The sequence below is a fragment of the Microplitis demolitor genome, chromosome 7 (assembly GCF_026212275.2).
Source record: "Microplitis demolitor isolate Queensland-Clemson2020A chromosome 7, iyMicDemo2.1a, whole genome shotgun sequence".
NCBI classification, from domain to species: domain Eukaryota; kingdom Metazoa; phylum Arthropoda; class Insecta; order Hymenoptera; family Braconidae; genus Microplitis; species Microplitis demolitor.
The window spans coordinates 21,722,167-21,737,875 of NC_068551.1; the positions used below are offsets into that span (position 1 = coordinate 21,722,167).

Sequence of the window (15,709 nt, forward strand, 5' to 3'; positions counted from 1 at the left end):
TTATGATAATAGTAACAATAAAGATCACCATAATGAGCGCCGGAAATTGTTTACACAGTAGTTAATAAGTATGATAATTAAATTTAATTGTTATAGTAATAAGTCTTTGAAGGGAATATAAATTCGGCAAAAAATAATAGTATTTTTAAATAATGCGCGATTTCAAAACACAGTCTCGCGTAAATACTTTTAATTATATAAATTATTTATTTATTATTTTTATTATCATATATTTTTGCTTGAGACTCGTCAATGGTATTTTTAAAAAAATATATTTCAAATATTAAATGCGAGAAAAAAATGCTTTAAATTTTAACAGTAAACTTTAACTTTAAGAAAATATTTTTAAAAAATTTTAATGGAAGCAAAATAAAGCGATTAACATTATTATCGGTATCACAATAACAATAAAAGTTTTTTAGATTTTTAAATAGAGTACAGAGTTTAAGTACAAAAATACTTGCTCCAGAATTATTTTATTAGAAATATATATATTTTTTTATATCGTCGATTTATTAAACGCGACAATACTTTGCGTTATTTACCGGCCGCTTATGTTTCATTAAACTCCCACTTAAATCAATAATTTATTGAAATATTTTTTAGACATCTTAAGAAGTATAAGAATAAGCGATTGTACGCGCAAATAAATTAACACAAGCAAAAAATAATTTTTTAATAAAATGTATAGTAGGCCGTAGACATATCCAACGTTTCAACAGTACCGAGTTTACAAATCGGCATTTACATCAACAATTTAGTTGTATAATTATATTAATTAACGAGTGTCGATTAATTACACATCAGCATGAAACAACATGTATATACTTAATTACAATTACAATTATAATTAATTGCGGCAAAGAGTTTTGTTTATTAAACTTCATGAGCACAAGAAACTACTTGAGCCAGTATTTTAGTTTCATTTCATTTTTTCATCTTCCTCTCATTAATTTATTTTTTTTTTTATTACAGTACTAGAATAATATAATGACTTTTGCCATATCCTCTGCCGGAAGTCTTCTTAAATGATATTTAAGTCTAATATTAATTATTAATTATCAATTATTAAATACAATTTCTTTTTTTAAACTTATATATGTTCACATACAACATTCACTTATACAAAGTACATACAACAATGCAATAACAATATTTTTTTATCAACATATCACGATACATACATTTTATATTTATTATTTATTAATTATTCTTTTACAACCGATAAATTTACGGTATAACGGTAAAATTCTATTGTCACCACGATTGATTTTATCAGAGTTATTATTATAATTATTATTATTAATATTTATATTATTATTATTGTATAACAATTACTGTTAATTATAATTGTTATTTTTAAAAAATGTGCGAATATTTTTTAAATCGAATAAAATAAATTTAAAAATTCAAATTACTTGTAAGTTTTCAAATTCTTCGTTAGTTTTTAAAATCATCCTGACAGAAGGATGTACTTCGGGTGTTTTCGATTTTTACTCCCACTGAGATTTTCATGTACTAAATTTCCCCCCATTTTTTCTTACGCATGCGCAGTTTAGAAATAATCAGTAGTAGGGGACTTCTGAAGTTCATTCTCTTCCTGGGACAAGTTCGCGCAAGTAAATTTTCGTATTATTTTATTAGAATGATAATTTTGACTTTGAAAAATTTTTATATAATTTATAATTAATTATAAAAAATTTACAAATACTTTGGAAGCTTACGAATTTGAATTTTTGAATTATTAATAAATTTAATTATTCTATTTGACACAAATAATTCGTAAGTTATTCGCACAGTTTTTTTATTTAATAATATTTAATACAGTAATTACGTATAATTAAGTACGGATCGTTTTCTCAGATTATGTTTATAAATATTATCTTTTATTCGTTTATTATTTAAATCAGTATTGCACTATAGCATTGTAGGATAACGAGACCAATATCAGGACAATCATTTTTTTTTTACAATTTTTATATTTTCAAATTCTTACAGAATTTATTTTTAAAAATTGCCCTTCTGATGACTAAAATATCCCACAAATTTTTCCCACTATTTTATAATTAAATTCTTTATTAAAATTTACAAATTCCCTTAGCTGTCATGCTATCAGTCTCATTACCGTAATAAAATAATTTTTTATTAAATTAAATCAAGAAAACGATATTTTTTTATGAGTGTCAATGTAGAAGACATCAAATTTAAAATTATTAATTAATAGAATAAATAATTAATAAAATAAAATTTTAAAAAATTTTCAAATTAGTAAGTGCATTTTTTATAAATATTATTTTTTTTAATTATTTACTCTATTTATTAATAATTTTAAATTTGTCTGATGTCTGCTACATACACTCATTATTTATTTTTATTAATTGAAAAAAAATTAATGAATCTAATAAATGTCTTTTGATGTCGATCGTGATTTCTGCAATAATATAATTACAATGACAATGATAATAATAAATAAAATTATAAACTTATAAAATAATAAAATAACAAATGGCAGTGGATAAGCCAGCCTTTCCCAATCCTCATTTATTATTATTCATTTATTGTCGTAATTATAAATAATAATTAATAAATAAGGAACTGAGGATTACTCCTCTCCATTGGCAAATTTCCATTCTTAATCCTGATTATTCATTTTTTAAATTAAATGCAATATAAGTGAGCTTATTTTATACATAAATATATTCATTTTTTTATCAGTTACTCTTGTCTTTAGAGGAGCGTGCGCGGAATAGTCAAAATAAATATAAATTAAGTTTTAAAGTTAGTACTGATTGAGAGGCAGATTCGTTGCCTGATCGCAATTACTCTAACATTCGATGATAAAGAATTTGTTTTTTTATTTATTAATTTTAATTCCTTTCTGTAGATTTTTTTGGAAGCGAAAGCAGCAGACACTTGAATTTTTTTTTTTAAATAAATTAAATTTTTATATTGCCATAAATTTTTTCCTCCGGTCAAATATTAAACCCTTTAGATTTATATTAATCAATAATAATAAGTAATTTGTTTATAAAAAACCATAGGTCTGCTGCCTTCAATATCACGGGTATAATTTCTCTCCATCGACACCCGAATTCCGATGTACAAAATATTGAAAATTAATAATTAAATTTAATTGGTAATAATTGTCAAGTCTTGATTAATAAATGCATTAAATCATAGCTGGAAGTAATCGATTATCATTACGCTGGATTTAAAATAATGATTGCCTCAATTCGTTAAACAGTGCGTTCATCATATATATATATTTATATACTTTTTTTAATACTGTAATATGTATCGATCATCATCGCTCTCTATTATTTTTTCTTTAAAATTTATTTAAAAAATAATTACTCTGTCTGCTAAATACCCGCGTTCTCTTTTACAAAAAAAAAATTTTTATTTTTATTTGCAATCATAGCAATAATTTTAAATAATAATAATAATAATCAATAATCATTACAGTCGTAATTACAGAGTAAGGCGATAGAAAAATTTTTATTCCACATACATATATATGCCAGTATATATATGTACATACATAAATTATAAAGCGGCATAAATATATATATAATAACTTTCCAAGTATTTTTATATTTATTTATTTGTATGATTACTGATCATGTTTCATTACTCCAAAAATTTATATTTTTATTTCAAATATTTATTATAATTTTCAACAATTATCGACTCTGTGGATTTTTGTCATCTGTATATCAAGAAACTTTCAGTCGATTTAACAGGGTAAGCAACAAGATGATCTAAACTAATTACCAAAACGGTTAATTAATACTCATTTTAAATACTTAATTATTATTATTATTATTAAACTATCAATTCGGTTCAGTTGCGACTTTTTTTACTGATTTAAAACCATGGATTATTCAAAATCATTATTATTATTATTTATGTTTGTTTACTATAATTTTAATAAAAGCCAAGGCTGATAAATCGTAAATTTAAAAAATAAACCACCCACATAATTTGCAAAAGCAAATTATCCATCAGTTAATTAACGTCAGTACCAAAATAACTAAAATAATAAAAAAACTCACTGACCTTATTTACTGTACAATACATTAACTATCAGTTTTAAATATTGGAAGTCAAAATGATTTAACCCGGCTTCGTGATTGGGCCTCTTTAGACGGGCTGCGGGATGGAGTTGGCGTCGAGGTGGGTGTCCCGGGTGCGTTTGTCGATGCGCGGGGTGGTCGGCTGTGTTTACGACCAAACCGAAAGAATCGTCAGAAAAAAATAACTTCCTCTTCGAGTGGTTGCTGCGGCTCTGCACGCTGTTGATGTGGTTGCGGTGCCAGCGGTTGTTGCTGCTGGGGTTGCGGTTGCTGGTGATATGATTCCGCTGATGACCGGGTGCTGCGAGTCGAGCGATTAGGTGATAAGGATGAGGATAATGATAGTAATGAGTGGTTTCCATTGTTATGATGCTGGTGCTGGTGCTGATGTTGATGATGGTGGAGATAATGATTGTGACCCAATTCTGGAGATGAGTAGGCCGAACTGGTGACCACTGCGGCGGGGCTACTACTCGTCCTTGAGTGACGATCCGGGCTGTTATTAGATCCGGTGCTGGCACTCCTGTATAACACACATCCAAGTCTAATCTCAATGTAAATAAGTATCGGTATCACTTTGATTGATAAACGCGCGTTTGCCCAAAAATAAATAATACCATGCGCCAAGCCATAGATCTTTTTTTTAATATATAAATATATATATATTTTTTATATATTTTTTCACCTTGTACTATTGTTGTTGGTGCCGCTAGCGAGTTTAAGTGGCAATTGTTGTTTAACAGGTGGCAGATTGCTTGGTGCTTTCTGTTGATTAGTAGCACTGATTAAGTTCAAGGGTATTCTTTTTGCGTCGGGCAACGACTTGCGTGACTGAAGAGTGTCGCTGGACTGGCTGACGTGTGACACGTGAGTTGCATTTGAACAAACTGTTGGAGTTGTCACGACACCCGAGCGTTCCAATGCCTCGAGTCGTCGATATAATTGATCACGTTGGTTTGTCACGTCCAGCTGCTCCGCAGCAACTTGTTCCCTCAGCCGCGTTAATTCCGCACGCTCTTCGGACAACTCCTTCCGTTCTTGCTGGGTGGCCGCCCGGAACGCAGCTTTCTCGCGACTCAACTGGTCTTGCAAGTTTCTCAGCTCCTCCAGCTGACGGTTAGGATTCGGCCGGTTGTTGGTCGATTTACCTCCTCCGTCTTTGCACGCTGCCAATTGGGCATGTAGGCTGTCTATTGTTGTCATCTGATTACTGATTATGCAGAGTAACGTGTATATGTAGTGCGAAAGCCTTATTGCCGCCAATTGCTGATCTCTGTTTACTTCATGAGCATCACCCTCTTTTTTGTTTTCTGTTTCTTTTACAAATTCGCTTGTTTTCGGTGGAGTCATAACGGAATGTAGCGCAGCTGAATCTCGCCATGGATATCGTTCCTAAATAAAACAATAAATAAATAAATATATTAATTAATTAATTTACAAATACAATGAAAGGCAAAAGTTTCCTTATATTAAATTAAACTATAAGGCTAATTAAATACAAAACTTACTTTATTATTGTTATCGAACCCAGCAAAAGTTTCTGCCCGCCGTGGAATACAAAGAGCTGGAGGTATATAAGCTTCACTATGTCGTTCACCAGCAGAGCTCAAACTTCGTGACAATGAACCGCCGCCGGCTCCATATGACAAAGAACTTGCAAGACGCGTCGCTTCTTGTACCGCCACTACAACCTAAAATTATTTATCGACTCCGTTAATAATTACAATACTTGAAAAATTATTAACAAATAAAAAAAAAATGGTTACCTCTTGCCACACTTGCGACGAATCTGAACCATCACCGCGACAGAGTCGCGTGTAATCGGGCGTATTTTCATTGCGCTCAGATTTTTCTGTTTCATTGTCATTTTCGTTGCCTTCGCTGGCTTCATAGACCAGCCTCATCTGCAGAGCCATTTTTTCCTCCAACAAAAGCGCTTGCTCGGTGTCTTTTTTCCTCAACTCACTTATTATTCGCAGTATATGAGTCTCCTTGGCTTTAGCAATACGCTGTCGTTCGTCAATAGACAAAGTGGAAGCTGATGATGACCTAGTACCGGGTATGTCACCAATAGAGCCTTCATCAAGAGCGTCATTTTCGTAGTCCTGTGGGCAAGCCTCAACAGCTGAACGTATTGCCGTTATCCACAAATGTTTGTCTTTCGGTTTCTGTACTTTAAGCTCAAACATTTCTGGCTCAGAGGGACTGCTACTGATTACATAGATACTACGAGATTCCTGACCAGCCTTTTCACGGACCAATAGCTTTTGCAATGACACAACACCGGCTTTATTATCAGGTACAAAGAAAGCATACTTTTGATCTCGTGTTTCAGCTAAAAATAGCAATACATCTGACAACACTACTACGGTAACTGGTACCATTTTTCCCCGGCCCTGCATCAGATACGCAGTTCCTTCAAACTTCAGAACCCGATTAAACGCCATAAGATCTGATTTTTTAAATTTAACACCGCGATGATGAGCAAATGATTTGGCGTCAATGCGATTGTAGATCTCTAGTTTTCTGTCCTCGCGTTCCTTGTCAGCGACGCAGGCATCAACGTCGCCGAGTATCTGCTTGACAAGATTTAATGCCTGCCGTAGGTTTTCTTTTTCCTCATTAACTGTACCCGTTTTTATCAACGGTTCAACGAGCAATGGATACTTTGTCAAACGTTGCGTTACAAATAAAATACATTCTGGTATCCCTTTCTTTTTCAACAAAGGATTAGTCTGACATAGCTTAACAAACCGTGCAAATCTTGCGTCCAACCGTAAATAATACTTGTAAGTATCAACAGCATCGCGATGCCGGCTGCAGAATTCACCGTAAGCGCTGGTCATACGCGCCGAGTTTTCATCTGAAAACTGATCAACAAGTATGTCAGCTATTGTCGGCACAACTGGATTAGCACTTTGACGTTTGCGTAACTTTAATAAAAAACGCAAATGTATGTCTATTAGGTCACGCAGCCGCGGAAACATTCTCTCTAGATCTGCCGCGCCCAGACGAAAATGTCTTCTCAATCCTTCGGCAAATATTCTGTCCATCGCCAGCAGTACAAGACAGTGATGCTTTTCTGTAAGCACAAATTCATAAATATGCTCTTGACGTTTTACTTCACGGTCATTGTTGTCAACAAGTCTCAGCGCTTCGCTACGGCCAATCGACGCGCTCCAAGAATCTGGTTCATCTCCGCCCAACTTCAATTCAGGATCCAGCCCCTCAATGTCGCTGATTGTCAGCAAGTGTACGTCATCCCCAAAGTCAAACTCTTCCCATCCGCTGTAAAAATATAATAAAATAAAATAAAATATTTATATTTATATTTTTTTAAAGTTCAAGTTTATATCTTTATATAAAAAAATTTTTAACTGACCTAACAATATCTCGATGTCCAGTATCTCCGTCTTTTTCCTCGCTGATTATTTGACTGTAAAAAATTCTCTTAGCATGAGTCAGTGCATTATAAAGTCCTTCCGATAGATTAAACTAATCGGTTGGATAGGCAAAAAGATGATCGATTGTTGCCTTCTCCCAACGATAGCGTAATCATTTAAGCATAGGTATTACAAATAAAATAAAATAATAATATTTATCAAACAACGTATAATGTAATAAATATAAATAAAAATGGGTACTAGTCTAGTATCCCGACTGGTCATTTTATTACACAACTCTCCTTTCAAAACTACGGCTCCATGGGTCTAGTATTTTTTTAGCATAATTTCTTTCGAGGATTTCGACGAGGTTTTTTATCAGGACCTACTCCGACCATTGACACAAAAACTCCAGTTGTTTTTACCTCCGTCCTTCGTGAGTTACGAGGGTTTCCCCGGACATGTCCTAGTTTGTGGGATGTCCGAGCAGATATTCAATTAATTAACTTTATTATTAGATTTTCTTAAAAATAGACATTCAAGTTGCGTATAAAAATCTAGTTACCCTTAAAATTTTACAAATTAAAATACGTGAATATTAAATAAAAAATCGCAGCAAAATTTTCTACTGCAGATCTTTCCCGGGTTGGAAAATAATTTCATTTGGATTTTTAATACTAATAAATATGACCAGTCGCGATTATAAAAAATTGGCATAAAAAAAAATAATAATTAATAGTCTAATAGAGTGCGCTGTACCAAACTTTTAGTAATAAAGCTTCAGTAGCAGTTTAAAAGTAAATTCAAATATTATTTGAAAAGTTATACAACCAATTGGGTAAACAAGGTTTATTTACACAGCGTTAATATTTTATTACCATACCTTCCATAGAGAAGGTTTCTTGTCATTATTAATTTTTTTTTTCAATAGAGATAACAAAAATAAGTTCAATACATGACACAAATATAATTACAGCTCCTATTTTATGTTAATAAATAATTAGGACAATTTTTTATTCAATTGGAAATGCTTACGAACTAAACGATTACTTATGAACTATATTTAGTATAGTACTTTTACTTAACAGTTAAATAATAAGTAAAGTATCGGTATTAAAATAAGTAATAAGTGGAGAGACATTTAAAAAATAAAAAAAATAAATAAATACAAGCAGGCGAGTTTAAAAAGCTCAGGCAAGCAGAAAATGCTGTTTAATATTTCGCAATATGTGCCGGTCATTCGGTATTTATAATAAATAGTAAGTAGTAAATACGGGCGAGTGATGTATGTGCGAAAAATAAAATAACAGCTTGCGTCACGGTATAATATTTCCTAGAGACAAAGTACGTATATAAGTATAATAAATAGGATACGTATATATTTAACAACACGAATTAAATATGTAGATAGGTGACGATTATTTATTATATATAATAACAATATAAACGACTCGATAAGGAAGAGTGAGACACATGTGAGATGATATCTGTGGGTCGACTTACTTGACTCCGAGCTTGGTGGCAACACGCCGCCAAGGGCTGTAGCTCGTCACTGTTTTCTTGGTGGTTATTTCCCTGTTATCGTTGTTATCATTGACCGTATTGTTGTGGTAGCACGGGAGGGAATGCACGGAGGAAGGAAAAAGCACACACTGCATTAGCGCAACCTTATGTTTTTTAATATCCGCGGCATTACCTTACTTTCATTTCTTTTTTCTCTTAAATTATCTCCTTATCCTTAATCCTTACTCCTTATTTTTACCATCTCTCCTTTCCTCCCATTGACATTTTACGGCTTATTTTATTATATTAACTTTTTTTTATATTTTTTATTAAATAATTATTATGATAATTAAGCCAAAAATAATTTGTTACGCGATTGTAAAGCACTATTGACCGGACTACGCTGCTACTTGTATACAATGACCAGTAAATTAATTAATAAAAATTCTGCCGCTCTATTTATCTCTTGCAATAATTGTAAAATTAATTTTAAATAAGCTAAGCCAATTTGAATCTCAAAGTTTACTATTGTTATTATTATTATTTTAATATAAGTATGGAAATCATCTCAAATCTGGGGTAGTTTAATAAAACTTGTAGATTCAATTTGACTGTGGATCGGCAGCGTGCGAAACTTGGACCATAAACACGTAGATTCGATGCAATAATCGAATTTAAATATGAATAATAATAATAATAGTATTAATATTAACTTTGATAACTTACTTGGTGGTGCCAGATGAGCTTGAGGGCGGCAAGGAAGCCGTCGAGCCGCGTTTTACGTGCCCTACACTCGAAGCTATTGAAACATTTGATATTGATTTAATAGCGCCTTTCGTACTCTTTGTCTTTGAACATTCCGTCGGCGCTTGATCGCGGCATGCCTGGTTTTGATGTACCGTCGCTCCGCAAACTTTAATTTAAAATAAACAAATAATTATTATTAAAATAATATTGTTTTATAATTTACCTACAAAAGGTTGTGCATATATATTGTAATAACTGATAACTCATTTTAAAATAATAACATAGTTAAATTTGAAATAACAAGACTGCAATTACAGCGGGAAAAAAAGGCAAGGGAAGAATTTTCATTGAGATACTATCGATAAGGCACCAAAATGTTGACAGAAATTTATGTCACCGAAAAATATCCTGACTTGACACAAGTGACGACAAGAAGTCAATTGCAATTAAATTATTTAGACGATTTTTTACTAGAAATCAATTTTGCAAGACGGAAAAACAGAACATAAATTTCCTATGACTTCTAGGAGCAACATCTGTATGTCTAGTGAATGTAAAAAAAAAATTTATCGTCCTTTTAAGTGACATCTTTATTGTCATAATATTGTCTGTGCTACTAGATGCCAACAAATAACTGACTGGTCGCGCTTCTGTTCAATAAGAAAAGGGCATTCGTTTTCTGGATATTCAAATGTTATAAATAAGTTTCAATTTCGCTAAAACATATAAACGTACTTTCACACTGTATAATGGTTTTATTGCTGAGCTGTTTCATGCAAATATCGCAAACAACAGTTCCCTGAGTCCCAGTATTCATTGTTATCCAATGATGGGACTGCGGACTAGGTTTCTTCCCACTCTTGTCCTGAAAAAAAGTAAACCATCCAATTAGTAACATAAATTTCACAAATTAGATTTAATGTTAATGAATTCAAAGTAAAAAAAAATACAAACTTTTTTCTTACGAAAAAATAATGAGCCTCTCTTCCTACGTGTTTTTTCCGAGTGCTGATCATCGTAAGCCGTTCCACTGCAATAATTATCACCGAAATAATTATTTAATTAAAATAATTACAGTTAAATTAATGGAGATAAAAAAAAAGCAAAAGCATAGCTTGGTAAGCTATTCATGACAGTGATTAATGATTAAATAATAAAACATAATCGAGATTTAAATTATTACACAGAGACAGTTTACATGACTTAGTACCAGTACTGACCATTATTACCCTTTGAACAAGAGTGATTGATTGTGATTACAATTATGATAACAATCGTTGAGGTTGGATACATATTTATATATATAAATATGTAATATAGTTGCAGAGTTGTGGGGTAGGGGTAGTTTAGTTGTTTTAACTATTTTTTATAATACATCTAATTACTCACTCGGTCATAAGCTCGTCGAGAGAGACTTGAACATTAGCGGAATCTTGACGTATTAAGTCTTCGTGGAATGGGTGGTGATGACTATGGGCTGTATGGAGGTCCTCAGTCTCAGTCTCACTTCCACTACCTTTCTCGTTTCTTTCAAGTCGTCTGCTGTCATGCATGATCATAGCAAATGATGTACAGTGCAACACATACACACTAATCTAATAAACTATCGTGTCTAAATCGCGAGATCGCGACTAATTTTATATATTTATTTAAATATTAAGTAATAGACTGTAGAAAAATACACCAAGTATAAATTTTATAAATAATCCATACATAGTTTTAGAAAATAATTTATAATTTATGACGTTTATTTTTTATCATAAGATAATTTACTGCATGCTCATGTGCGACAAGTAGAGATGTGATCCAAGCACTCATTAATCGAGCAACAGATTCGGTGATGTATTTCAAGAGAGAAGAAATAAAATCGAAAGTGATTGCGATTATTTTAGCTAGCTAAGTATGTATACAATATATATATATATATATATATATATATATATATATATATATATATATATAAAATGAAATAAAGTATATTTTATGATATAAAATATCGACAATTAAAATAACTTACGCAACTAAGGAGGGGGGTGCGCGTGATCCTGACTCGGCGAGTAAAGTTTGTCCAGGTGGGGTGATGATTGATGGCGTGGAAATTGATTTTTGAAGGGGTAAACGTGATCCTGTGACCCCTGGTAGTAAGTTTGATGTTTCCGTTGACCTTTGATTGCCTCTTTTGACCGCGAGCTTCTGTAAGTCAATCTGTACAGCGAGTTTTAAACACACAGTATGTAATTTTATGTATCATGATGATGTTCATTAATCTATGATTAATTACATAACATTATCCCGAGAGAAATACAAAAAGAAATCAAGGGACGATTAATTTTTACCTGAACAAGGTCGGCTTCGTTGAGTGAGTGAGTACTTGTTTGGGATCTACACGATCTATTAGTAACTCCTGCACAAGGGGAACGTGATTTACCGTCTGATTCAAGGTCCATTTCGCTATCTAGACTACTCAGACTGATGCTGCGTTGCCGCTAAAAAAATATAATCATTTTTTTTGTTGCGGTCGTGATAATTAATCAGCAGAATAATTTTACTCGCACTAGTAGTCAGCGTCCAGCGTAAAAATAATAAAAATTTTTTACCATATTTTGTGCTTGTAAATGATTTTGAACTTGACACCGATGACGATGTCGAGTTTCTTCAAGATCAGTCCAACTGCGACGTCGATCGACGCCCAACATAGAAGGTGGTAATTGAGCAGCGTTATTTGGAAAATGCGTTGGCGAACTGTTGGTCGAACAATTAGCAAGATCGGGATCTGAACCAGGACCAGGACCACCACGATCACCAGTACGTCCTTTGATGCCTGACAAACTCAAAGGACAGAGTGATGGACATGATGAACTTAGTCGCTGTAATTGTTCGTTCTGCAGCAAACGGTTCCCGTACCCTAGGGTGCAAAGTGTCAAGTCGCGCATTCGCTGAATACTGTTGTGAATTTCATGAAGCTGTTGGAGATTGTCTTCTACAATTTAAAAATACACTTTCTCAGCTGATTTCTCAATCATTATTTCAATTTAAAAATTACCTAGAACGGGGTAATGCTTTGCCAGACCCGGAGAATGAGGAGTCACGCTGATAATAGGAACCAGGGGATTCTGGTTGCGAATGTTAACTTCGAACCTCGGGGGGTCTGGATGACGTTGATCTTCTCCGGTCTCAGACATGACGATATCCGGATTATCTTTGGTATATTCAGCGTTAGTATGACTGCCGTCATCAAGATTCATCCTCGCCAATTCACCATTAACGACAGACACATGACTGCAATCTGTTATTTCCGAGCCCAAGTAATCCGTTATCACATCTTCGTCACTGTCTTCTCCGCTGTTGGGGCACTCATCTATAAATTCAAGTCACACATAATTAAAATGTAAAAATACATACTCCTATAAATTTATATTTATTTATAAAACTACATGAGTACTTGTCATTGGTACAGGTAAATGAATAGATGGAATTTATCAAGATATATGAGAAAACCGATACGGCATATCCATTTTACATGTGCAAGTATAAGTATATTAATATACACAGTTGTAGTTAGTTTATAGAGAGCGAATAAACTCGTACTCAAACTAGTAGACATCTATCTCGAGATATTTCCCATTAGTAACCGCAAAAGATCTTCAATAGAAACCAGGTCACTATTTATACCTATATATCTATATATATACATTAGCTATTATTTAAATCGTTATCGAGATTTTCGACGTTTTGCATTTAACGCGACAATATAATGCAAGTTTTAAATCACGGTCAAGAGCCATCAGAAACCGCTGGGACAAAAAAAAGTTTTATAATTCCAGCAGCTCTGATTTTACAATAATACTGCTGATGAACTGATGTATTATATCTTATAAATTAAATACTAGAGAGCATTGTTGAGCATTACCACCAGCTACTGATCTCCATTAACAATCTGCATAAATTAAACTTCTATTTTAGCATATATTTTATAATATTAAAACTATCGATCGGTCTTTGAACATTTTTAATATTAAAGTAGCACAGCTGATACTAAATACCTCCGATGGTTTTACGTCACAATACCTACTCTTTTTTTATTTATTATTATTATTAATTTTTTTTTTTTTAGTTTACTGTATCGTTTCATTGTACAGCATTACTCGATTATTTACTCTGTTAGCGGCGATAATTAAGTGTATTAATAACTATCGTCAGAGTGACGTTACTCGAAAATTGGGTGAGTGACTGAGAGTAACTGAGTAAAGAGTAAATTAATAAACAAAGCAAACAATAAAAAAGTAATTAAAATACGTGAGGGGTTTAGCAAAGAGTAAAACGGGCTGTTGCATTCACCACTAAATAAAAAACCCTCGAGGACGAATTGATCGCGAGCTCAACTCCCGGTGTTCTCTGTCTCCTCTTGGTGTTATACTACTACCCTGTTATGTTGTTGGCACAAGAGCCAACATCCAGGCCACCCCCAACCGACCAACCCCTTGGATAAAACAAAATCACAAAAGTCGTGCTGTTTCTCCCACTCCATATAAAGTATATATATTTATAAATATATATATGCTAGCCCACTACCACTTGTCGTTTAATCTTTTTGTGGATAGAGCTTTATTTTTATCAAACATTTTCACGGTTTCTTTTTAACCTTACGAAGCATTACAGATGCATTTAAATATAAATACAAACAAATAATATTTATTTTTTAAATTATTCACCTATTTTAAATATATAATAAATATATAATACAAACATTGGTTTATAAAACTAAAAAACATTACCTGATGAAAACGGAGCGAGTCCTTCCTGTCGTTTTTCCATGTTGCCAATAAATTTATTTTTAAATTTATTTATAAAATTCAAATTGTCACCAACTGTAAATATGTCAGTTATTATTAAATTATTATAAAAGATATATATTTATCAAATACAAAGATATAAGATTCCCGTCACGGTTATTTATTATTTAAGATAATTGAGAAATCGTTGTAAAAAAAAAAAATTCCATGCGTGTCAATAAATTTATATTGTTATACGCCGTGAAAGTATAACGATTATAACCATTATAAAAAATATATTACATATATATATATACATATGAGCGTCTAAGGCACGGGCCAACAGTCGATTTATTATTATTTCCGGAGGTGGAAACGACACTTGTTGCCAGGGAAAGCCGCGATGACAGGTACTTACTAAGTATCGCCACCTTATCCAAAATACAAATCTACCTCACTAATAAAATCATATCATCTTTTTTTTATTTCATACATTTATACATACATATAAATATATATATATACGTACCCAGCGTAAGTTTAAATTAATAAACCAAGTCACTGCACGCACAATCACAATACTGATGCTCCCATACTCCGAACCCACGTATTTATTAAATATATTTATTTATATTATTAAAAATAAAAAAATAAAAAGTACCTTATATATTATTTTACTCGCGGACATCAACGTACGTCGACCATTTTATTAAAACATGTATGTATTATCTATAATGTAGACTCAAACTCTAAACTTAAAGATACATGTACTGGCTCTCAAAATCTGACACTCCTTTCTCTGAGCACCTCTGTATAGTTGTTACCTTTTGCTTTTGATGATGTTGAACAACTAGCTAAGCCAACACAGACTGCTGGAGAACTTGAGATAACGCTTTTGTTACCAACTTTACTTATTTTGTTATTCAAATTCAAATTACTTTTGTTGGCCGCCCTGTCATTCAAACTTCCCTTCCTAAAAAAAAATCAACTTACTCGATTATTTAATTAATTAGCCAATCAAAGTCAAGTTTTAATGATTAATTTTGATGCACAGTAACTCAAGTGAGTAAAAGAAATTATTTTTATGGAAATTTCTAAGCGAAAGCTGCTGGAATGTAAAATTAACAAATGGCGGGAAGGAAAAAAAAATTTGAAATTGAGTTTTTTGCTGACGTCAGATAAGCATGAGTTGCATTATCTCAGCTGTTGATAAGACAGTACGCAAAAA

General features: G+C 32.3%; 1 protein-coding gene across 5 annotated transcripts; it reads right to left on the reverse strand.

The window, feature by feature from the left end:
* Positions 1-668: 668 nt before the first annotated feature.
* On the reverse strand, positions 669-15,334 carry LOC103569497 (rho guanine nucleotide exchange factor 18). Of its 5 annotated transcripts, none has more exons than XM_053740937.1 (15): positions 15,143-15,334; positions 14,485-14,577; positions 12,753-13,067; positions 12,307-12,689; positions 12,046-12,195; positions 11,727-11,914; positions 11,099-11,251; positions 10,664-10,739; positions 10,445-10,574; positions 9,689-9,875; positions 7,459-7,512; positions 5,843-7,364; positions 5,585-5,767; positions 4,762-5,468; positions 669-4,599 (listed from the first exon to the last, which is right to left on the reverse strand). In XM_053740937.1, exons 2-15 carry the CDS (start codon positions 14,522-14,524, stop codon positions 4,248-4,250), a joined length of 4,440 nt encoding a protein of 1,479 aa, XP_053596912.1. In that variant the 5' UTR covers positions 14,525-14,577; positions 15,143-15,334; the 3' UTR covers positions 669-4,247. The 5 variants fall into 5 exon arrangements, with proteins under 5 accessions (XP_053596912.1, XP_053596914.1, XP_053596913.1 ...); XM_053740939.1 differs by having other exon boundaries at positions 11,727-11,902; positions 15,011-15,334; XM_053740938.1 differs by having other exon boundaries at positions 11,099-11,248; positions 15,011-15,334.
* Between the last annotated feature and the right edge of the window lie 375 nt (positions 15,335-15,709).

Excerpts from the sequence above, each read along its gene's own strand:
- LOC103569497 (XM_053740937.1), bottom strand. The coding sequence starts at position 14,524 with ATGGAAAAACGACAGGAAGGACTCGCTCCGTTTTCATCAG. Across the intron at positions 12,196-12,306 it reads ATTTACAAGCACAAAATATG|CGGCAACGCAGCATCAGTCT; the intron begins GTAAAAAATTTT and ends ATATTTTTTTAG. Across the intron at positions 11,252-11,726 it reads GCACCCCCCTCCTTAGTTGC|CAGACGACTTGAAAGAAACG; the intron begins GTAAGTTATTTT and ends CATGCATGACAG.